Genomic DNA, 25148 nt, shown 5'->3' on the forward strand with positions numbered 1-25148 from the left:
ACTCTGAGACAATCTCACCACCTCATGACGTGATATGATCACAATATGAAAGGTTTCCCAATGTAATGAAAGTAGGGCCGCGTGGCCTAATGGATAAGGCGTCTGACTTCGGATCAGAAGATTGCAGGTTCGAGTCCTGCCGCGGTCGTTCTTTTGAAACCCCTGGGATTGAATTCGACTCTCGTGTTCCCTCAGCGTCACACATATCCGTTAACGACATTTGCCTGATTATGCTGCCATACGAGGGCAGGCTTCACTGTCACGGTTATTTGAACGAACTCACATTACCGCGAAATGATTTTAATCTTTGCTTCCTGATGTGGATGTGAAAGTGGTGACTGACAAGGCAGTGTCGGTACTATTTCACTGTAACACCTGGTTCATTCCCAGCCCTATAATACAGCCACGCTTTGCACAAATGGTACTTCGTTTCTGCAACACGCATCTATGATCATGATCATGGATTTTTTTCCCTCTGCCTCTAATGTGCTGTGTTTCTCTGTGTTGTATCAGCGGGGAGGACCTGGCGTGATTCATCCTGTTGTGTTTTGTCTTTTCTTCTCCTTAGGCGATGGCGGATGACACGGAGGATGTGGAGCTGGACTTTGCTGCTGACGAGCAGGAGAGGGCGCGGAGAAGCGCAGTCATAAGGTGCAGTGCAGGAGATGTTTATTATGGCACAAACCCAATGGTCCTGCACAGTCTTTTGTGTTTGCTATTGTAAAATCAATGGGGATGTTGTCCAGTTGTTCAACTTGTCATAATTTGTACTATAAATAACATTAAACGTCTTAAACAAATCTCAACAACTTCCATGTATTGCTCTGTCATATATAAGGCTGGTTTTCAGTTCAGTTATATAAAATCTGATTTTATCTACATAGATCATCAGGGGAAGTCTCCAGTGCTGGAAAATGAATTTTCTCTGCCTGCTTTAACTGCACTTGCTTCATTGGCATTTTTAGGCTCCTCATCATTTCCTATCCTGTTATTTCAGACACCCTCTCGCTTCATTTTTCCACCTGTTCTTCCGGGTGGTTGCCATTGTCACCTACTTGCTGTGTGACTGGTTCAGCGAGAACTTTGCCTCATGTTTTGTCCTGATCATCACTCTGCTCTCTTTTGACTTCTGGTCTGTCAAGGTGAGAGGTCAGCTAGGTCTGCCGCTCATTCGCCTTACTTTCCTGTGCCTCTTGTGCACTTCAGTAGTTTAATCCCTTTCTTTCACCTCACTGGTTGTGATCGCTCACATTTGTCCTGTGTTGCAGAATGTAACCGGCAGACTGTTAGTGGGGCTGCGGTGGTGGAACCAGATCGATGAGGATGGAAAGAGCCTCTGGATGTTTGAGGCCAAAAAAGTAAGTCATTATTGTGTGTCAATTTTAGTGTGGAAGAGCATTTTGAGGGTATTAAATACTGCATTACTGTTATGTGTGTGCAGACCTCCAGGGGCAATAACATTGGGACAGAGGCAGAAGCAAGGATTTTCTGGCTGGGCCTCATTATCTGCCCTCTCATATGGACATTTTTCTTCTTCACGTCCCTCTTCTCCCTGAAGATCAAATGGCTGGTGAGACACATGTTGCTTGTGTGCATGCTCTGCTTTAGAGCTCCATATCTTACTTAAATGCATTTGTCTGTCTTCCCCAGTCGCTTGTGGTAGCTAGTATTTCCCTCCAAGTGGCTAATCTCTATGGTTACCTTCGCTGCAAGGCGGTGGGAGAGGACGGCAGGCCTCCAGACACCAGCTCCCTCACAGGACAGCACCTCCTGCAGCGTGTGAGTGACTGACTGCAGCATTTAGCGTGTCAGCGAGCATTAGAACTGGACATAAATTCACCAATAATTTCTCCTCATCCAGCCAGACATCATCTTTGGGATGCTATGAAGAGGACCCTCCTGCACCCATGTAGCCACTCTGCTGTGCTTCTGTGTGTGTGTGTTGACAAGAAAGAGGAGGAAGAGGAGGAGGAGGGAGAGAGATGAGAGCTGCCTCGTCTCCAAAGTTTACACAAACTGCATCGACTTGAACGGCTGTGTGCCCTGTGCATGCCTTATGCTGCAGACTGTTCACTTCACATACTGTGGATCACTCTGGCTATTATGTCAATAAAAAATAAGTGCATATACATTAATTCCAACTCAGTGTATTATTGAGTTGAAAGCAGTAAAAAGCTAGTTTTCAAGCAGCTCATACGCCAGGTTAGATTATGATGTTCTTTTGTCTCTGTAGTAAACTTGTTTTTTTTGACAGGGCTCCATGAGCTGCAGTAGAAAACACAGGGCTAAGTCTGATGTAGAAGCCCTAAAGTGGCATCCACATCCCTCCAGAAAGTTGGCTTTACTGGGGAAAGAAAAGAGTTTATGTGTTTCAGATGGAGTGATGAAGTGGCACACCCTGTCTGCAGTGTTTGATTGAAATTGTTTCACAAAACCTCCAAACGTTTGAACAGGAAATAGTGATGGCACCTCTGATACTGTGTTGAGCATTAATTATATGTGAACTAACAAATGAGCATTAAAGTTTGTTGAAAATAGAGACATTTGTAATCTACAGTAGGGCTACACGTTGTGCTTCAATGCACGCCACGATGAATAAATGAGGAAAAGCACACAAACCACACAAAAAGAATGGGAATCATGATTGTCATGAAAACAACAAAAAAAGAGCCAAAACTATCTGAAAATTATTCAAACATAACTTAAAATCCTATACAGCTCAGTTCAGTTGAGACTTTTTAGATTACAGATTATTTGGTGGGAATTTTTATTCCATGTGTAACTGAATTTTAGAAATCGCAATTTGTGTATTGCAGGTTACAGTCTAACTAAGTAGTAGTTACAAACTTTTTTTTTTTTTTTTCCCATTCTTCTATGATTCCAAACTTAATCTGCCTTCTACACCTGCCAACTACCAAATTTGCTATTTTATTTATTGCAGCCCATTCTTAAACAGCAATGCAGTGGGAGTTTCAAAAAGATTGTAGTTAATTATGATTAAATAAATAAATAACCAAGCACTGAGAGCTCTGTTCAATACTGAGAGCCAAGGAGCGAGTAAAACTATATTCATTATCACAATTTAATGTCTATCATTCTGCCATTATTTGCTGTAAACATGGCTGAAAGACATATTTGAAACAACCTTAACGTCCTTTTAATTAATTTCCAGTATAATTATCACATTTACAGCGCTTTAGAAAACATTTTCTTCTGGCCGTACAGATTTGGAGGGAACTGCTCACACCGCTCTTGGCCGTGGCCCCGGTGCTCCCATGCAAACGCCTCGGACAAAGATCTTTAATTTGATGAGAGGGCTCACTCCTGCGTCCAGCCTACGAAACCCTGTGAACCGTGTTTGGCGGGAAATAGCTGTCTTTCCTTTCTTTCTTGCTCACTTGTTTAAAAATACTATAACCTACTGGTATGTTATGTAGAAACCTCCAGACCTAAAATGAATGTTTAACTCATATATAGGAGAATTTGCATCTGCCTGTGGTCACCAGGCTTGCTTTATGTTGACCTGAGCTGCAGTCACACAGTCACATTTCTGTTAGCTGTGCCAATAGTTGAAATTGTTTGAATTTTAAACATGTGCAGACATACCATGGTAAAAGAGCAACTTTAGGCTTTGCTAATGTAAATCATTAAATTATACAACAACACAACAACTAACATGTGGACGACTGACGGATGCATATAAAGTGGAGCTGGATTCTCACATAAATTATAGCACTAAAAGCCTCTCAAAAAGGATTAGGGAACCTTTGAAATTATTATCATAAACTTTTAACTGGAAATATAGATCACAATCTGACAAGTCTATTTCAAATAAATGCTAAATATATATCCATTTAAGATTAAGTCTACTGATGAAGATAATGTGAGATTATCAGTCAGAATTGGCTTTACTGGCCAAATATGAGTTCCAATACGAGGAATATGGCTCCGGTTTAAACATTGCAATCAATGTACTTGCATATTAAACAAAGGCATACAGTTAAATGAGGACAAAAAGACAAAAATAAAATACAGCCAGAGGACTGAATGGACCTTGAGGTGATTCTTTGCCAAATTCTGTCTCCAAGATCAAGGATGAACTTTCATCTCAACTTTCTTTAAACTTTTTTTTTTTTAAATCCTCAAAGTGCTCAGAATAAAATTCAAATGTGAACATCTACAATTTTCATAACACCTGAGCAAATGATCAAAAGCTCCAGAAACGTAGCAAAAATGATCTTGAGGTGAAAAAATGTTTTTTCGACGACAGAAAAAAGGGTATGTCATGTGCATTGCTTGGTCATGCTCGTGTTATTAGTAGTGGTAATAGTGGCAGGACCCTAATAGTAGTCGTATAAGTGAGGAAATCAATGAAAAGCAAGGAAAAACTGCTAGGAGTGAGACATCACACTAAACTCGGACGTTCTTTGTTGCCGGCGGACTCTGTGATTGGTCAACACGCTGCCCTGGTCCTGGCATGACGTCAGTGCGGGAACGAGTAGAGGAAGCGCACAGAGCGGAGGAGAGGCAGAGGCTGGAGGACTGAGGATGGATCCGGACTCACCTGAGAGCTCCGGCGCTGACACGCTGCACAAGGGCCCGATGTGAAGGCAGAAAAATTCATGTGGAAAATTCGCTACGAGCTGAAGTTGAGGACATTTCCGTCTAGAGTCTGCCCCGCTTCTCAAACAGGTAAGAAAAGCGCCTGGAAACAGACGGGATTTGCACGTACAGCGTTACATTTCACCAGCTTTGAGTCTGTTCTCATGACTTGTCCATGTGTCTTATGTAGATTATTTAGGGCCACAGAAGATGCACGCATAGTTGTCCCTTTAGTTCAATTTTTGACGTGTGGTAACATTTTTCAGCCCTAAGAAACGCCCCTGCGTTTCATTCAAACCGAGGGGAAAACGTATGGCTGTTTGGCCCATAAACAGACAAAAAAAAAAACCTTCTTCTTTGAAGTGCCACAATATTACACCACGCGCCGCCGCCTATTATTATGATCAGAATCAAATGTGAAACAGTCTAGTTTTAAGAAGAAGTGGGCCAATCGCAACTCTCATTAAAAGTCGGGTTCCGTTGCCCCCAGGAGCACTAAAGAGCCAAATTAAAGCATCTTAAAAACAAGCTCCATTCACATTTAGCAGATTGTTAAAAAAAAAAAAAAAAAAAGCTGTTGATCTCTGCTGCACCAAAGAGCCGCCGGGCTGTCTCAGGTTCATGGTCATGCTTTCAGGCCGCCCTTTACTTTCAGCGATCCGGTGAGACAAAACAGGCTCCTATGAAGCACGTCGCTTCTGAGGGTTTTACCAGCCTACATGAGTAGATGCACACTTTAAGTTCCACGGCATGAATCTTTATGACTTTACAACAATATGTCAGCTTTATGCCATTGTAAAATGCCAGCAGTCCGTCATGATGAGCGTGCAGATGTCATGAAGTTGTGTAAAATATGACAGATACTCGTGTATGAGGGAGAGACCAGCTCTGCAGAATACAGGCCTGTCCTGCACATCTGAATGTGTTTCAGTGCATGTGAAATGAAGTGTTTCTCAAATGCATCACATTAAAAAAGATTTTTTTTTAAGTCTCTCCGGAGTTGATAAGAATAAACACTCTGCTCTGTGAAATATGTAACAGAAATATAGTGCAATTGATGCTAATGCAGCAGCCACCACACACAGCCTATTTACCTAGAAATATAAAATCTGATTTTTTATTTTCTCACGAAAACCGACAGTGATCTAATATTTTTGAAGGAGGTTTATTCAATCTAACTGTAAATGAAAATGAAATGCACAGAGATGTAAAGTATGTGTGTGAGTAGGCCTTCAGGCAGACGCCTCATAGATCACGACAGGAGTGTTTGACGGCAGCTTTAGCTCACACACACTGAACACATCTGATGCTCTCCCTCAGCTCTGATTTAAACTGGGAATGTGTTTCTGAACGTTTCAGGCCCTGCGATGCCTCCTCGCCAGCATCCAGCGTGTGACAGGAGGTGTGTTTCTGTCTTTGGTTATCTAGCTGTATGAGTGTTAAATGCCTGTCATAAAGCTAGATAACCGAAAGTAGAAATGACTTCCGTAACGTTGTGTTCGCTGCCGTGTTGATCTCCACCCCACGAAGGTAGGAAAGTAGTTTTGCTTTGTGTGATTTGCTTGATGTTTATTAAGGAAAATTCGCCTACAAATAATTCCAAATGGCGCGTGCATAAAGTCGGTGTAGTCACGTGGTGTGAAAATGACATATGTGGAATAATAGGCTGTGTGAGTTATTTATTTTGTGAGCATAGTGGGGATTTATATGCATTATAATAGTCTGCAGAGCTTTTTCTTCAGAGAAAAATGTTTATTTATTAATTCAGTTTATTATTAGAAAAGATAAGTAAACAAAAATGCCTTCCTCACTACATGCATGTTGATTTTTTTAGTGTCATGGAGGAAAGATAAGGTTCACTCATCGAGGGAAGAGTTTACAGAGTTTCATATCGAACCTAAAAATCTTTGGGTTTTTGTTTTTTTTCATCTCACTGCATGAATTGACTCAGGGCCTGCAGTCAATAAGGAGCTGTGTGTGCGGGCTGCTGTGCATTCAGGTTCTCTGCAGGGTGGTGCTGGTGTTAAACCAGTGGGTGGAGGAGAACAGTGTGAAACAAGAACTCCCAAACTTTCTCCATTTCGGGGCTTTCCAAATGTATATATGCTCGAGACCTGAGATTTGTCAGCATAAGCTGGGAAGAATTCTGTTTTTATTGTGTGGGGGAATAAAATAACGTAGGCAGGGAGGCAAAAGCGGGTCACAATGGACCTTTTTCACAGCAGACGTTTGGACTGTTTTTGTTATTTACACCTGTGCTTCTCCTGCTGTGACAGGTCGGAGTCAGGCCTCTGATCCCTCCTGCTCACCTGCAGGAAGTGAAAAAACAGTGAAGCTTAAGTCCTGCACGGTTTCTCTGCTTTGGGACACGCTGGTGTGTTGCCATGCCCTCTCTAGCCAATGCTCATATTATCCCAAAGCAGATCTGCCTGATTCATCTGTTACATTTCATAGTTCATTTCATTTAGTTTTATCTTTTCGATGAGCATTTTCCATGTATTTAAAAAACACACATTTTGCCGTGAACCAGTGAGACTCTGTTTACAAAGGAAAGAAAGGGGAGGCTAACGCTTTGTCCAGCCACTACTGTCTCCACGACCGCTAATAATGCAGTTGAGTGGTGTAGCACCCGACGCGCACACACAGGGTTAAAAAAAACACTTGGCGTCTGTATTTAGAGCTGTAGAGAATCTTGGGACCTTTGGGATACATTGTGTCTTGCCTCAATGAGAAGGCCAGGGCCATCCTGTAGACAGGAGCTGAACTTTTCAACTTGGTACTTCAGCGCTGTGCGGCGCATACGCTCAGCCCGGAGAATGCAGCTAAAGCCTAAAGAGCACTAAAGTGAGATGAGTTTTCATTCACTCTGTTAACTACCTACTGCAGAAGAGCTCGCTGTCAAACTGGGCTAATTGCTTCGTTTCACAGCGAGATATTGGATATGTGAAAAGGCCGTGGTCCAAGTCTTTCCCTGAGCTTCGCCTGGTAGCATGTCAACATGGCGCGCCTCCTTCATGAAAGGGTATAAAAACACTGAAGGCTTCATTTAGGGGATGTTCCAAGGCGTCCTCGTGTCAACCTGTGTGCATGTATGATGCAAATGTTTCTTTTTGTGCTTTTATTGGAGCAGGAATTCACACTCATGCACAAAAAAAAACACAAGAGGATTGCTCTTTGACTGAGTCAGACATTGCAAAGTTCTGATAACTTTGCAAAGTGCTGCTGGTTTCAAGAAAAACTGAATCAGTTGTTTAATTAAGAACCGATGATCAAAGGGCCGTGTTTAGCCATGCTGATATAAAATGTGCTTTTCATGTTTTATTCCTCTGTTTTCTCTCTTCCGCCCGCTCTTGTTACAGGCCCCCGATTAACTGCATTCAATGATCTGGGATTCCTGAAAAGAGGGTAGAGCCATAATTAAAAGAAAAACGAGGAGAGAAAAACGGTCGGTCCGGAATTGCCACCTCCTCCTCCTCCCCCCCTCCTCCTCCCACTCCTCACCCTTCTTACCCAAGAGCCTCTAATGCCATCTGCACTGCCAACGGGGGACGCTTTGCCCGTGCCAGGAGGCGGACAAAGACCCTGCTGGATCCTTGGAGTATGGGCGCGCTCAGAGGAGCCATCTTGGGAGATGTTGCTGCGACACCTAAAATGGCTGGGCTGGCATACGAGGTGAGCTGCATCATGGTTTTCTGTTGGGTACCAGTGGTGATGGTGGTGGGCAGGAGCTGGGGGAGTGTGTGTGTGATTGTGTGTGTATGATGGGGGATGGGGGCAGGAGGACGGACGAGGGAAAGAAGAAGAGTTTCCCATTTCCTCCCCAGTCACACATGCCCTCTCCTTTTTCGCTTCTATCTTCTGCTGCTGCTAATTAGCAGTTAAAGGGTGATGCGAGGGGGGTGGTGGGTGAGGAAGGGTGGTGGTGGTGGTGGTTGGTGGTGAAGGGGCTGGGGTGCGGGCTGGGTAGCAAACAAAATTAATGAGCTGGCACTGGTTGAAGGAAACCTGCCATCCTCTCTTGTCATGGTGCTTCTTTACTCCCTGATGCACACCAGGCGTGTGTGCGCGGCGCGTTTCCACCCGACAAACCGCACAGATTAATTCATGCAAAACTGCTTCTGTTATGAAATTTATTTAGTACAGTATCTTAATGTGCGGAACCCCTCAGGTGAATTTTCTTCAGGAGGGGGTGATAATTTCCTATTTGGGAAATCACATTATTGTTTTTAAAAGTGGAACCATCACATCTCAGATTGAATTTACTACATGAACAAAGATTTTTCGGCTTATTGAGCAGCTCAGCGCTGAATGTTAGCAGCTTTTTCTTCTGCCATTTTTGTTTCCGTGCAACACACGCACAGATGAACTGAACAGGCATGCCGCTACATACAGCTCATATGTTATTAGCATTTAGCTTCGTGCTAAGGGTTACTTTCCCAACAATCTCAGGGAGAAAGAAACAACACCAACAGGGCATCAATGAGGATCTTTTGCTTTATATGATGACGTTCATGTGTCTCAAATGGCGTTTTTGAAACGCTTCACAGGACTGCTTGCATGTTGGATCTCACATCTTCTTTAACATCTAGTCCCAAACATTTGATAATGATTACAACTCTCAGCATACGTGCAATAAAACTCGCTGCACACAGGCAGGAACTTTATTTGACTCCCACAGACTAAAAATGTCAGATATCACTCGTGTAAAAATGTCACATTCTTCCAAAATGTGACGGGGAAACAGCGACCGCCAAATATCTAGACTCCAAATCTTTACCAATGCCATCCCTGTAACCTCTCTCACACACACACACACACACACACACACACACACACACACACACACGCTGTGGTGTAGAGCTGCTCTGTACCCCTGGTGGCTCTGGCAGCGACCTGAAGCAGAAAAGGGACACGTGAGCATGTGTGTCCAGGGCCAACATGTGCAGCTGCAGTGCTTGTGTGTTAATGAACAGTGCAGTGCGTTTTCACATTATCATTCAGCCCCACTCTCTGTTTAGTCCCCCCACCCCACCCCTCCTCCGCCCTCCGAAAAGGCCTGCTTTCCCACCATTGTGGGAGTTGGTGCTGCGGCGGGCCTGGGCTGGGGGGCAGGGTGGGAAAGACCCTCCAGACTAGACATGAGCAGATGCCTGAGACATTAGACTGTCGTGCGGATCACCGGGGTCGGGTGAGCCGCTGAGTTTTAATGCGTGTGCAAGTGTATGTGTGTTTGATATGTGTGTGATGGGGGGTGGCAGTCCAGACCCTGGAGTGCCACCTGACTGTTCATTAGTCTATTCAGCCTCCTCTGCATGTCTGAGAGGCATGGAGATGCTTTTTTTCTGCTAAATGAGGATTTCACTGGCATTAGAGATGCATTCATACATGATATGCATGTGGGTGCATACACTCAGGCCTGCAGCCTGTCACACAGCACATCATGGTGCGCCATCAGAGGGGTAACGCAATGATATTTCAGCAACCACAAATATGCATGTTTACGTTTTTAACATTGAGGATGTGATTTCATTCCGCGCAGGTTGCCCGTCATCAGCCACGCACTCCTTCATCTTTGCTCAGTTAACCAGCTGGATATGATTTGTCCTTCGCGCAAACAGAATCTGCATGTTATGTATCGCTCTCAGGCGATGCAAAGACAGACATCATGAAAATCTCACAAGACAGTGGGTTGCACGGCGTGTCACCAAGAATGACTCAGCTAAGGCGATGGGTGTGCCTAACAAGCTGAATGATGTAACCCGCGGATAATGATTATTAATGAGCCTCATACTGTACGTGTGCCTCCACAAGATATGTAAGGCATGTGCAGCCCACGTGTCAAAAGCTCATTCCCTCTCCTTATTCATATAAAAGACTCAGAGCTGTCTTTATAATTGCATTTGCGCTGCTCATCTGTGATATACGGCGCATTGCTTCGGGCAGATTTGACAGAAGAGAGAAAGCAATGGTGGAGGCGAGAAATTAATCTTGAGATACTGTAGCTTGCTCCATTGCTACGTCTCTGTCGCAGATCTCCATGTTATGTTGGAGAAAACAGAGGAGCGGGAGAGGGGGCAAAATTGTTGATTTTGAAAAGTAAAACTAAAAGGCTGGCTCATCAAGGAAGGGTTAAAGATGGTGGAGACAATGTATGGCTGTATGTAAAGGAGGCAGGTGTAGCATATGGGCAGCCATGTTTGAGCCACCAGTGTTACCTCTGCGTTTGCTGATGAAGTTGCTAGCTGGTGCTAGCTTGTGCAGCAGTGCCATGCTAAAGCAATTTGCAGCCGCGAGGAGCTGGACATGGAGGACTGGTGTGTGTGTGAGTGTGTGTGTGCAACTGTATGTGATAGCTGCGGCAGTCGACAGAGACAGCGTGGTCAAAGAGAGGCGGTGACTGAAGCAAATTTGTCAGGGAGATGTATTCATCCTCACTGTGCCTGCAAGAAGAGCAGCCACTTGTTCTCGTGTTTGGAGGATGTGAGAATGAGTGACACGCATGCAGAATATTTATTCCTGTAATGATGGCTGTCAGTAATTCTGGCTAATTGCAGCAAGCAGGTTGACATAACATGAAATGAGCGGCAGGGAGTGAACGCAGAATTAAAATACGCCATCAAGGGGAGCTCGTTTTGATTTTTATATGTCTTACAAACACTTTAGTGGAGCTGCTTAAGAGGCTGCTTTTAATCTGCTCTGAGACAAAGAGTTTCAATCATCTGAACTGAAACCAGAGCGGCTGAGCAGTGAGGTCACCGTGTCAGGAGGATTTAGGATGTGAGCGTCTCTGAATCTTCCTCTGCACACTGTGGATCCACGATGGCGGATGACTTAAATATTCATTCTTCAATTCCTTCTTGTACGTAACCTAAAAAAAAAAAAAATGTATTTCCCCTCCAGAAAATGGCAGAATATATATGATTACCTTTTCTTTCTTCTCTCTTTTCCTCTGTTATTCATTATTAACTATGTAGTGCTTTTGCTGTGTGGAGTTTTCAGTGCAAGGAAATTATAATGTGTGACATGATGAAGTGACAGTAGCCGGCGCTCACTTCCAATTCTGTGCGAGTGAGACAGCGTAGCCATAGTAGCGATAAAATGTTAATACCATATAGCTCCTGGGTTACCTCTTCGGATTCTCCTCACTATGCGTGGACACTATTAATGTTTTAACGGCTCTGCTGTGATATATAAAGCCCAGCTTGCGGGCCGCCCGTAGTCTTGGATGAGGTCCAATGTGGGTCAAGCGAGGCTCATCGGGCTTTTTTAATGCAACTTTGGCCGAGACTAATCTAGCACAAAGCCTGACATTAAGTATCTTACAGGAAGATGGAGAGAAGTTTCTACATCCCAGGCTTTTCAGATTACGTCTGTTGGCCGTGGCGTCCGTGAGTAGGGGTCCTCTATGCTCCAATGAAAGCAGAGGAGAATTAGGTGACTGAGCCTTTAATACAGTGGCCCTTTGTAATCATATCAGGGGGAGATGAGGTTCTAGGGTGAGGAGAATTAGGGGGAATCCTTGGCGTGACCTCATTTATACATGTTTTTCACTCTGCGGGTACAGTACGTGAATTTGATACCAGGGTAAAGGTTAAAAATTAGGAAATGTTCATTTAAAAAAAGGAAAACTTCCAGAGTATATTCTCTTGTCAGTGGATGGATGCACGACTCCATCATCAGAAATCAAGTCAAGTTCAAGTTCATGGGTGCACTCGCTCTGTCTGCATCCAGTCGGAGAGGGTCTGTGGCCACCCTGGTGTACAAGGGGAGGAGGAGGAGGAGGTGGTGGAGGGTGGGTGGATTCGGGGGTACATAGCCTTTGACCTCTGTTAGGGTTGCTATGGGAAAGAGGCCGGCCAGCTCAGTAATGTACGTCTGAAAAGGCCGAACTGTCAGAGCTGTCCAGCAGACGTCAACCCCCCACCACACACACACACACACACACACACACACACACACACACACACACACACACACACACACACACACTAACTCGAACCCATTCACACATACTCACAGATGGCACGGGCCAGCTTGGGAATGTTAGCGGCAACAGAACGCTTTATGTTCATCAGACACCGTTATAATTCACCCGGGCTTAAGAGTTACACATTACCAGTCTGCACCTCTTCCTCAGTGCATCGCCGCTATTGTGTTGGCTCTTTTTTCAGGCTCACCCTACACATCTGAACACCCATTGTGTGTGTGTGTGTGTGTGTGTGTGTGTGTGTGCGCTGTAGGTTTATGCGACACTAAATATACCATTACTGTGGTGAAACAACAGAAAATAAAATGACTTCCTACATCACAAACAAAGAGCTTTGTCTCATTCCTCAAGTTCTCCAAATAAAAGCCACAAAAAGGGCTTCACAACTAAAACATAACTCTTTTCAGCCAGAATCAGCAGCGATGATGGAGATTTTACTGAGAAAGCATGGCCCGTACATTGTCATATAAAGAGCAATGAAACATAACATGAACTTTGTATTTAATCTCGTTCAATTATAAAACAGGACAAGAGGACAAACGAGCTGTTTCTGTGGCAAATGGCAGAGTACTTGATGTGTCCGTGCACATCAAGATCTTTGACTTTAGCTTCGATCCTGCTTCACATGAACTTCTGCACTATAGCTGCTTTTATATGTGTGCGCAATTTGAGTTTGTACCCAACATCAGCAGGCCATTTCTCTTCAGGAACAAATTGCACATAATACACTCTAATCTGTTTTGAACAATAAAAAGTAAATGAATGGCCCACACCTGCATTCTTGTGTTATCTGTCCTGCAGTCCATCTGTCTGTGACTACATGTACAGACATATAGATGAAATAATCTGTGGCATCCGCGAGCCATTTATTTCTGTCAGCTCCTTTCAAAATCGCCAGCCATGTTTGAGTGACCGCATGCCATTGAGGGCATGCAGAACCGCTGATTGTAATACGTGCGTGTTTCCATGCCCCCTCTGCAAATGTGTGCAAGTGTGTCCTCATTTAAGGTTGCATTCATTCAGGGGAGGGGTCTCAGGAATAAAAGAGTGTGTATTTGCATACGCTGCATGCTGCCTGCAGGAGAGGGAGCAGTCAAAAAAAAGATGTCAGGGGTGGACAAAGAGAACGAGGACAAATCCTTCATTGTGGGGTTGGTGGGAGAAAGGGCTCGTCTGAATTGGGGAGTGGGCGAAAATTGACAGAGAAAGAGTTCGGGCTGGTTCCCTGTGGGGATAAAAGCCTTAAGATCCCTCCATGCATACAGCCTGAAAATGAGAGAGAAGAACAACATGCAGAGCACAGGGGCCTGTTTTTTTCACTGGGCATGAAAAGGAAGTTTGTTTTTCTTAAACGCCGCCTACAATTTCTGATGTACAAGACAAAAAAAAAAAAAAAAATCACGCACAACAATAGATTCAGTCTCGTCAAAACACACCGATCAGCCTTAACCAAAGATCTTAGCTCTGCACAGTCATCACTGCCTTTTGTATACTTGCTCTTAATTTGTGTCTCCATAAACTCGCTTTCATATGACAGTACCTTTATGTGGGAGTTTGTTGACTCTTTTTATGTGTTGTTTCACCCTGCGGCCCTTTGTTTTCTCCTTTTCATCTCTCTTGTAGATGTTTTTTTTAATTGTGCAGCACTTTGAAAAATGCTTTACAAATGAGGCTTTTAATTGTCATTATGAATGTCTAACGTACCAGTTCTTGACAAAACTCATTTTCTTTGACGCTATGAAATCTTTCTTTCTTCCTCTCTTTCTTTCTACCCAAAATGTGAAATATTATTATACTGTCCTTGCAGAGTGAAGTTGATGGAGCCAAATTTGATTGTCATGCTAATGATTCCTCACGTCCTTTATCCTCAGGATGTGACAGGATCCTGCAAGCCCTCCTGCCCTCTGCAGGAACCTGCTTTGGATCGAGGAGATCGTGGACCAAACTCAACCGAATGTCGTCATCAGAGTCGAGACTACGCTGATCATCAGTCACCTAAAGCCTGCAAGAAGAGCGTCGATTGTAATGACTGTAGACTGTGGATGCCTGAAATGCACAACTCAAGATGCGGCTGTAATCAATGAAAATAAGTTTATTTTAACAGTGTATATGAATGATAAAGTGTGTGTCATTGCTTACACAAATCTATTGTCTTAAAACTTGCAAATAAAAAAGCCACAACATTGTGTGAATTTTCATAGCTAAGGCATGATTTAATTCATTCACTTATTAATGAATTTGTTGTCACATGTTTAAATATAAATAGTAATTAATAGGATAGATATGTATTATGGATTAAGTTTGTTGTTTACTGCTGTCAGTGACACTGAAAAATTAAAAAAAATGAATATTATCTCCGTGTTAGAGTCTTGTTTTTGAGCAATAGGGTGTTTTATTTTGGTGATCAAACAATGTGGTTATTTTACTGCTGACACGCGAAAGAATCCGCGTTTATACATCGAATATTTCCAACAACGTTTTGTCTTTAATCTTAAAAAAGCAAAATAAAATAAGTCTAAGCGCCAGTGTGTTTAGCAGTCCACGGACATTTCTCTCTCTCTCTCTCTCTCTCTCTCTCTCTCTCTCTCTCTCTCTCTCTCTCTCTCTCTCTCTCTCTCTCGCTCGGATTCACATGGTAATGTGTGTGTGAGGATCGTGTGAGAAAGTGTTTGAGTGACCTCGCATTAAGTTTTAATTAGGAGCAGCAGACTGAGGGACGTGTGTGGAATCAGTGTGGGAAAGAAAAGTTCATCAGCCACAAAACTCACAGGGCCAAATGACCCTGCCCGCTATTCAAATATGTAACAAGCTTTTGTTCATTCCCTCCATATTTTATTTAGCTGGAAAATTTAAACGCGAAATTTATGCAATCACACTGCAGATATTTTTGCTGCTCCTTGCGAAAAATGAAAAAGCTCAACTGATGACATAAAGATGTTAGATAAAGTTAGAAATATGGTTAAAAAGATGCTTTTTTTTAAACTTTAAATCCAAATGCACCACGGCCCACCAGGACCCAGTCTGGACGATTAATCAGGTTTGGGGATTACAGACTGTTTGGTGTCAATCGGACCTCAATCAGTGTCCGACTGATCTGTGTCCGGAGTCAAACAACAGATGGACACGCGCAGGGTCAACAGGAGATTATTTCCGTCTCACCAGGCCACGTGGAAACAAGCGAAAGGCTTAAAAGAGACCACAAAAAAAAAAAAAAAAAAAATCCGATATATTAGCTCAGCTCAATCCAGAATTAGATGTTTCGCCTCTTTTAAACGAGCCACGTTTGATCACGTGCGCAGGTAGACCAATAAATACTGAGACAGGTTAATGCCCTTTGTTCAATTTAAGTGGCTCAATTTTTCCTTTATTAGCTTATATTTAGAGATGTCATATAAAAAAAAATCTAAAAAGTGTTATTATAATGGGATCATTTATATGGTGAAGGATAGCATTTTATTCAGTTATAATAATTAAAATATCACATTTCAATATGACATGTTCACTTTAAATCTACAGCAAACATTTCCCCCACTTTTGCATTAAACATCAGTAAAGTGTGAATGCATCACAGTCTCTTCATGAGACAGAAATTAACAAAAGCGGAGCTTTATTGATCCCATGCAGGAGAAATGAGGTGTCACAGAAGAGCAAGAACAGGTGCATGAGGATGTGTACATTTTGAATATCTGCTTGTAAATGGAGCATCTAGAAAACCAAAATAATGGATGGCTACTGCATGTATGAAACATAGAAAAAATAAAGAGACAAAAATAATCACAAACTGAGAAGGAAGCTGCAGTAAAATGCAATTAAATAAGCCACTTAAGTGTTAATAGTGTGTTAAAACAGTGTGATTTCACATCTGAAACCATACTCACGTAACAGTGGAGGTCTCACTCATAGAGATCTCATGCAGCAGTCAGCATGTTTCCAATCCATCCAAACACTGCAGCATCTGATTTCTGTGATTAGTTCCCCTCTCTGGATGAATGGAAACCAATTAGTGAAATCAGCCTCTGTAGAGTCTGGATGGAACGAAAGCCCAAAATGTTGAAATGATTTTGTAAAAACTGTTACACTGGTGTGATTTTCATCATTAGAAGAAAAAAAAACTCATATTTTGTTGACTTTACGCTATACGCTCTGCAAATGTGTACTTTAGGTCTCTCTCTGCAAACAAATATTGGAGAGCTCCAGGAACAACCAGGACAGCTTCTGCGTCCGTGTCTTGCAGAGACACTTGAATCAGCTCCTCGGCTTAAATATCGCTTTTTGATTAATGTCTTGTGAGGCGAGGCAGCTGGTCAGGGACCTGTTGGTGAAGTCCCTACAGGTCAGCAGGGGTCAGGGGGTCATGATGTGGACAGTCCCCTGGAGGACAATAAACAGGCTGGAGAAATGCTGAGGTCAGGAGGCGACTGAGCCACGGCCAGAGGTCAAGGGCCGCTAATTAAGTGGCTATTTCCTGCTATTCCCCAGTGACCACTGCACTCAGAGACAGACAGGAAGATGCGTGAAGTCTATTCACTGGAGGTTAATAAAAGCAAGAAAAACTTTGCCACTGGAGCAACATGTACGATAAAGGGGAAACAACAGCAGGCTCACCGGGAGCTTTATTGAAGGATATAAAACCAGAATCCACTTTCAAAATATTGTTTTGCTCTGATTTAGAGAGGACAGATTTGCACATCTAGAAAAATAAAATCATAAATATCAATTCCTTTGTTAAATTTGCTATTTTTTAAAAAAACATGCGTATTGATGGAAGACTTCCAGTTCGATATTCAGGAGCAACACAAGAGAAAGAGAGAGGGAAGCAGGGACCTCAGAGCTCAAGTGGAGGAATCCAAACATTTTGGAGGGAAAGTTGCTAAAAGCTGTTCATGCCTTTGCAGCCACTCAGTGAGCCTATGTGTGTATGATCCTTTAGCATAAGAATGGACATGGGGCCTGTGAACTCCTCTGACACTGACCTTCTCCCAGGATGTGAATAGTATCACTCAAGGGCTGCCCGGCAGCCTTTCAGCCAGACCTGAGGCTTGCCCTCGCCTAAACTCCCAATCAGACTGATTTAATGTGTCCTACAAGTCCTTCCTCACCACCCACCCTACTGCTGCTGCTTCAGCGGAGGGGCTCTGCAGCCGTTCACTGGAGGCACACACACTCCAGCCCTGCCTCTGGGCCCCTGCACTTTGGCAAGTTAGAGGAGCTGGTTTGAAACAACAGGGGGCCCTTTCTCCTTCCATAGAGTCTGGGTCTCTTTCTAATCAATCTGTTTCTCCCCTCAGGAGCTGATGCTTAATGCAGGCTTCTGTGGCTTTCTCAGATGATCAAAGTGTGGAGGTTGGAAATATGTAAGAAATCATATCATGTGAAAGGATCCAGCAGAATGCATCGTTTTGTGCTCTCACGTGATACAAGGACAAAGTGACATATATGGCAAATTGTTTACATTTACTTTCAGTGCACTAAGTTGTTTTGGAGCATGTATACAGCTTTGAGACCTAAGGAATTATCTGTGGAAAGAAAGGAGCGTATAGTGCTGAAGGGACAGCGCCAACTCTCTCTCTCTCTCTCTCTCTCTCTCACACACACACACACACACACACACACACACACACACACACACACACACACACACACACACACATACACACACACACACACACACACACATCGCGAAATGAAAGTTTCTACGTCATTCCCGAGCTTGAAATCTCATATAAAATCACCACAAAAGGCTCACAGTGACGTAAGTTCGTCTGTAAAAACGGTTTCATTCAGTAAAATAATGCCGTGTCCGCTTCAGTGGTGTTCTGGTTTGGGGTTTCGACCATATGACTGAATAATATACAAACTGAACACTGTTTGAGCATCTCAATGGGCGTACAGCAAGCAAATCAATTATCCTTAAATGGTTAAAATGACGCACATTCTATATTTCAGTGATCAAATGGATTTCTGTTCCCTTTTGAGGAGGAAAAATAACTCCAACTAATCACAAAATATACTCTTTTTTTCGTCCATGTAAGAAGTTGTTTTAGATGACTGGATGGTAATTTACACCTTTAAAAAAAAAATAAAAAAAAATTATGACTTCACGTCAGTGTTTACAGCCAAAGTGTCTCCTTTGATTGGTGCTTAATCGCATCCGCGCGGCGCGCATCGGCTCTCTCTGCAGCTCGCTCCCGGCCGGTAACACAGTCACACAGTTCATGAACAAACGGGCACAGTCAACCTGTGCAAGCGCTCATAGTCCCCTATTACAGGCCACACAAAACCAAATTACTGTCTGCTGGGCTTTAAAATATGAATGCAAGAGACACCGATAAATAGGATTTTCTAAAGTTTCCATTTGGGGGTGGGGGCCACCATACAGTTGAAGTTGAAGTTGAAGTTGGGCTACAAATGGGTTGTTAATAATAATAATAATAATGCAAAATAATGCGAAACCCAGTTTAGAATGTGTGACCAAACACTGGTGGATAAAAAGGTACAGTAACTGTTAGGTTACTAAACAGGCCTATGTGTGTGTGAAAATATATAGTTTTTTCTCCCCCAAATAACCGAGCAGCGGGACGCCTGCAGTCTGCAGCGCTTTGCTTTTCGTTAGAACAGTTTGGAGAAAAAAAGGAAAGGATTTTTCTGTCATTATTTACCACATTGTCTGAGTTGGTTGTGACGCGTTCAAACGAAATTGGCCGTAAATCAGATGCACCTTTGTAAAGTGCAGGACAATGCCAATAGCAATTTGACAGCACAGGAAATCAGCTGTGACATAAAGGACGGCGGTCAGTCAATTGATTCTCACATGGGTACAAAAAAAAAGTTTTAAGATTCAAATGAAAGAAACAAATAAACTACCTTATTTTATCATTTTATTACTCTTAACAATACTTGACTTTTTGTGCGTATTGCATTATTTCACCTATTTCCCATTTACAGATGACTAAGTACAAACATCTACATTCATAATGTCGTCTGTCCTTTTTAAGAAGACAAAGTGTTAAAATCAGTTGAGAATCTGCAGGTTGAGAGTTTTGGTGCTGCACAGACAAAGACACTCGCTATCTGAGCCGCTGAAGGCTTTTACTGCTGTGTTCTGTGTCCAGTACACACCAGCTGAGTGTGTGAGTGGAGAGAGGAAGCTTTATATGTGGGTAACTCTTTAATGGGCTTTCTGTCACATCACTGTCCATGTCCACTGCTTATCTGGGCACAACATTCAGTGTGAGATCAACCCTCTGTCCTGTCCTGTCCTGTCCTGTCCTGTCCTGTCCTGTCCTGTCCTGCCCTTTCCTGTCCTGTCCTGTATGCGTGCTGCCCTTCACTCCACAGAATCTAGTTTACATCCACAGAGTCTTTAGAAACATCACATAAACCAGCTTATTAGAATGTAAAATGTCCTCCAAAGGAATCAACTGGTTTACAAATTTTCATCGGAGCAGGAGGGAAAAGATCGAGGGTGAGCTCAGCGAGGCAATCTGAGCATATTAGTTTTGATAAAGAAAACGGAAATGCATGTCTGTTTCAAAAAGAAAAGGGAGGGAATAAACAGAGTGATGGCACGGGAGAGAGGGACGAGCCCATGTTGAGGCGCACTGTGCGCTGTGCGCATGCTCTCACGAGGCGCGGACAGGCTCGGCAGAGCTTCACACTGTGAGGGTTGGCGTATTTCAAAAAGCCACGTGAGGATGCGGCCCTTCTCTTCTTCTACCAATCTGTCGTGACATGCTGGGAGCTCGGCTGTGATTGGCTGAAGGCGCTGCGGATCAGCAGTCAAAGGTGAAAGGTAAACGGGAGCATGGCTGCTGGGAAATGGTGCTTCCTGTGGCTGAGAGCTGCTTCTCTTTATGAATAAAGTGCGATCACAGATGTGCGTTTGGAAGCACTGTTTAAATAGGAACAAAACCTGTGTTGGGACTGCAATTTTATTTGACTTTAAAGCCATATTTCTGTGGAACAAGGTGGAGAGAAGCAATAAATGCAATAAAATCTGACCATTTGTTTTTATGGTCTACATATCTTGTCACAGTGATTTCTAACGGTCTCCCTGAGGTCTTTGGGTCCATCTCTGCAGGAATTCAAAGCCACATTCCAACAGGCTGATTTTAGGGTGATTTACCATTCAGCATTCATATGGACACAAGGGACTTGAACCGTGACTGATGTGTGGCTGCTGTGTTAGCCTTTGACCCCAGACTGTCTGGAGGGCCACGGTGACAGAGAGTCAAGGTCAAGGGGATGGGGGATGGGGATGGGGATGGGGATGGGGATGGGGATGGGGCGTGGGGAGCATCTGACGGGTGCAAGGGCTCCCTGTCTGGGAGTGCAGAACCCAGACAGTCCCAGACATCTATCTGAGGGGAGACGGTCGTCCTACCCTGTCTGTTCCCACTCACCTCCGAGGCCCTGGAGGGGGAAACAGGGGCTGCTGATGTCTAGAGTACCGGCGGGGTAATGGTTCCCAGGCTGGAGGAAGAGAGGAGCAAATCTGAATATCCCTAATCCTTCAGATAAACACAAACCCACGGCCCTAAACTCCTCTTTTAATTTGCAATCTGATCTCTGTCTCAGTATCTGTATCTCCGCAGTGAAGCTTTTCTTTTTTACTTAAACTAGGACAAACTATAACCACAACTGTTCATTTTTGTTTATTATTGTAATTATTATTATCCAGTATCTTACTATTAATCTCTGTAGTATATTCACCCACATTTAACATATTTGCACATACATACATTATTGTACTTTACTCTCTGTATATATAAATTCACTGTATAGTTATTCAAAATTTTTATTCTCAATATTGACTTGTGCAAATCCAAAACACACCAATGCAAGACAATAAACAGGATATACTGGACTTGCACTAACCATGTACAGCATATTGCAAGGCTCTATAACTGCTTAAATTTATCACTGGAATATCGTTCTAGTTTTTTTTTTTATTATTATCCACATTTCAATTTCTATCGATTTATTAAGCAATGTTCATTTAAGATTTCAAAATATCCAACACAATGTGTAATCTGCTAAATTGTATTTGGAAAATATTGTACAATTTTTAAGATTTAAGATTCTGAGTTTTTGGAGGGACACTGGGTTTGAAGGGAGGGCTTGTGACCCCTTACAAAAAAATGTTAAAACCTGAATAGAGATTTTGGAAAGATTTCTTTCTTTACCACTTTCATCACATCACAACCCCTCAGATTGATCATGTGACCCTTTAGAGGGGCCCTGTCGCCACGTTGAGAACCACTGCACTAAATGACCAAACTGTACATAAAGTAATTAAAACCAGATCATCACCACCAGCTACTGCTCATGCACTGATGCATCAGTATCAGGAAAAATAAAAATAAAAATGATTGAACTGTTGAAATTCTGTCTGTACTTTTACTTAAAGATCCCCTGCACACACCAATCACCCGATTAAAAACTCTTTAGATCACATCAAACATGAAATAAATGAAGACAAAAAAACAAAAACAAAACCCTGCGTCATTTCAAAAATTTAAATGCTGAACACAACTGCTTCACTGTAGAGTCGCAGTGGCTTCATGTTTCCACAGCACACTTGTGTTTAGTTGCATACTGGACCGTGATTGGCTTTCAGACTAGTCATGATGTCACAAGATCCTGCTCGCACCTACATGAGATGTAAGGTGAGCATGGACAAACTGAAGCAGCTGAATGTGAAAAGCAACAATAAGAAAAACATGTTTTTAGACAGTAGGGGTGCTTTAAGAAGGGTTTTGAATGCAGAATGTTGAGTTGTACTGGTGCTTTTATGTAATTAAGGCATCTGAGCACCACTGGCAGCCAAGATACCTACATAGCAGAGTATTACAGGGTGATTTAACTTCTACTTGAAGTGGCTCCCTCTACAGGTAATAACCGGTGCCACTTTCACAGTAGCAGAAACCCACTAGGCTTTATGGCCCCAACCCCCATGTTCACTTTGCCAACCAACATAACCTGCCACAGACACATGCACGCACTTTTCCACACACACACACAAACACACGCACACACATGGTCACAGATATAAGGCCCCCCAGACCTCCCGGGTGATCTGCAGTGGAGCGTGTAGCCACCTGTCAATCACCAGATCTTGGTTGCCTTAAGAGAGACATTTCGTCTGGGACAACGGCAGCCCGTCCCTCCCCATACATTCTGCCTCCCCTAGCAACCATCGCCGGATGACTGAGGGGCTTTGTCCCCTCACAACGGGAGTCCACCATTGAACCCAGAAGCCCGTAGCAACCAGAATTAGAGGGTGCCAGAAAAGGGGTCTTTTCTGTGAAACGGGGTGAAAGCTCCGTTCTTGTCCCTACGTCTGGGATTCATATCAGGGGCCTGAATGGCGTCCCCTCCTCCTTTTAAATGCTGGTGTAACGGAGCGTATGAAGGGGCTAGTGGTGAGCGGATAGGATCATGGTTAATCTGCTGTTCCTCTCCACTGTGGTCCGATAGGGACACTTAAGCAGCCTCTGTGGACAGTCAGTGGTGTGGGGAGGCCTGTGGATACCTGGGGCGGGCAGAGCTGGGAGGTTCATCAGCAGGTTGCAAACAGAAGAGATGGGCAGTGGTGGAAGAAGCAGTCCTCAAGACGTACGTACGAGTACAAAAACATAAAACACACAAACACAAGCAAAAGTCCTCAAATCAAGGTCTGAAGTACTGCTTCTACTTCTTCTTCTATGTTAATAAATGTAGTGTGCATAAAGTGCTGAAATGTAGCACGGTAACTATCGAGTGCAGTGCTTGGGTAAATGTACAAAATTACTTTCCACCACTGAGTGGGACACAGAATAAACGTGAAGAACAACTATTTGCTACACAAATTTGTATGAATCTTTGTGAACTTTTCTCTAATCTTTGCTGTTATGATCTAATTGATCATTTTACGTCCTTGGGCCTCGAACAAGTATTAAAATGAGGTGATCTGTGACGTTTAGATGGGAATCAGTCTGGTGAAACTGCTAACAACTCATAGATATCTGGAACGTGACGGGGGGCCCACCTGGACACCTCTTCTGGTCACAAGCCGAAAAAGTTGGGAGGCCATACGCTGTGTTTTATGAACCTATGATTGTGTTTTAATGTAAAACTCTCAGCATGATTACTTTCCAGTGCTGGTGATGAGGATGGGACTGATGGTGGGAAATTATGGCACTCAATAAATTTCCAGATTGGTCATCAAATACACCAGTCCAGATCTAAATGGTCAGAGAGGTTTTGGAAGTCAGATGCACCTGCTGAGAAGTAACCTTTCAGGGACTCTGAAGCTGCAGAGAGAGAAAAGAGTAAGGGCTTGAATAGTTTATGAACAGCTCTATGGACTTGTGGTTGCTTTCAATAGAAGCCTTTACTGCCCTCTTTATAAGGGAGTGAACATGGATCCCTGAATGCCCCTCTAACTGCTGTAAATCCTCGTAACTGTAAAGTGAATTCACCGGAGTTTTACTGCAGTGACTGACACGCATCCGTAAAATGCAAGATTAAAACAATTAGGTGAATGTACTGGCATGCAACACGATCACAATGAGACATATTAGGTTGTTTTCTTAGAATAATGGTGAAAGGTAAGGAAACGAAAACGCGACCTCCCACGTTGTCCTTAGCCCTGCAGTGTTCTGGACATTTTACATCACCGTGTATAGGAGATTACAAACTAATCTCAACCTACAAACAACATCGCTGGCATGCAGAGAAAACATGCTTTTCCTGGTATGTTCTTTATCATTAATGAGCGTCTCCACAGCCCCCCGTATGGGAGTATGTTTTGTGCAGCTCCCATTCTAAGCCCTAGTCCTGCACCCTCTTTCCCACCCTCTCCTCCCCTCGACCTGTCAATCACAGATCATGATTGAGCCCGGATGGCAGGCAGTCAGTCATCAGCAATGAAAGTGAGGCCTCGTTCTCTGTCTGTCCCTCCCCTGTTTTTCATGCCCCCTTGCCTCCCGAAGTTTTTCCACCTCAACTTCTATGTGGCCTCTCGGTCCCCCACCCCCCAACATCTCCTCCCCTGCTGTCCCTGTACAGTTTGTGTTTTCCCCTGTGGAAGTCACATCTGTGGTCAGCATCTGTCCAAAGGAGGGTAAACTTCTTCAAACATGGCTGTCAGGATGCCATAAGGCCTGACTCCCTCAACCTCAGAGGGGAAGGCCTGGTATCATTAATAAATAAGTCTGATTTAGTTTTAACAGGCCTCTGCATTTGCCCTTTAAGTGGCTGATGAATAAACATGAGCAGAGCTGGGGCGGGAACTGCATGGGGGTAGGATGAGAAGAGGCCCGGTTTGTGTGTGTGTGTGTGTGTGTGTGTGTGTGTGTGTGTATTGGGGGGTGGGGGGTATTGAGGGCAATGGGGGAGCCTTTCTTCTCAGCAGGGCTGCATCTCGTTTAATTGGAGCACTTGTGGCACCATTACCTCCTTTACTCAAACACGTTACTGATGACAAAAGAAAACAGCACTAAGCCTGCCTTTGTTAGCAAGGAGACTGGACGAGGAGATGGATTCCTCACTGCTCCACATGTGTGGGAATCATCCG

At 43.5% G+C, this 25148-nt stretch overlaps 1 protein-coding gene, 1 long non-coding RNA gene and 1 other non-coding gene across 3 annotated transcripts; all 3 read left to right on the plus strand.

Annotated features, from left to right (window-relative positions):
• Positions 1 to 75: 75 nt before the first annotated feature.
• On the plus strand, positions 76 to 148 carry trnar-ucg (transfer RNA arginine (anticodon UCG)). The gene has a single exon. It is a non-coding gene; the product is annotated as a tRNA-Arg (tRNA).
• A 141-nt stretch (positions 149 to 289) lies between these two features.
• On the plus strand, positions 290 to 2539 carry LOC139337275 (Golgi apparatus membrane protein TVP23 homolog A-like). The gene is made up of 7 exons (XM_070971796.1): positions 290 to 421; positions 569 to 651; positions 998 to 1142; positions 1269 to 1358; positions 1442 to 1570; positions 1651 to 1779; positions 1862 to 2539. The coding sequence occupies exons 1-7, from the start codon at positions 419 to 421 to the stop codon at positions 1886 to 1888; spliced, it is 606 nt and encodes a 201-aa protein (XP_070827897.1). The 5' UTR covers positions 290 to 418; the 3' UTR covers positions 1889 to 2539.
• A 1990-nt stretch (positions 2540 to 4529) lies between these two features.
• On the plus strand, positions 4530 to 14943 carry LOC139338016 (uncharacterized). The gene is made up of 4 exons (XR_011602555.1): positions 4530 to 4692; positions 5962 to 6132; positions 7962 to 8274; positions 14461 to 14943. It is a non-coding gene; the product is annotated as an uncharacterized lncRNA (long non-coding RNA).
• Positions 14944 to 25148: the final 10205 nt, after the last annotated feature.

This window comes from Chaetodon trifascialis, chromosome 10, assembly GCF_039877785.1.
Source record: "Chaetodon trifascialis isolate fChaTrf1 chromosome 10, fChaTrf1.hap1, whole genome shotgun sequence".
Lineage (NCBI taxonomy): Eukaryota > Metazoa > Chordata > Actinopteri > Chaetodontiformes > Chaetodontidae > Chaetodon > Chaetodon trifascialis.

Bases quoted from the DNA above. Each gene is read 5' to 3' on its own strand.
- LOC139337275 (XM_070971796.1), top strand. The intron at 1,143-1,268 runs GTGAGAGGTCAG...CCTGTGTTGCAG, and splicing joins TTGACTTCTGGTCTGTCAAG to AATGTAACCGGCAGACTGTT. The intron at 1,359-1,441 runs GTAAGTCATTAT...ATGTGTGTGCAG, and splicing joins GGATGTTTGAGGCCAAAAAA to ACCTCCAGGGGCAATAACAT.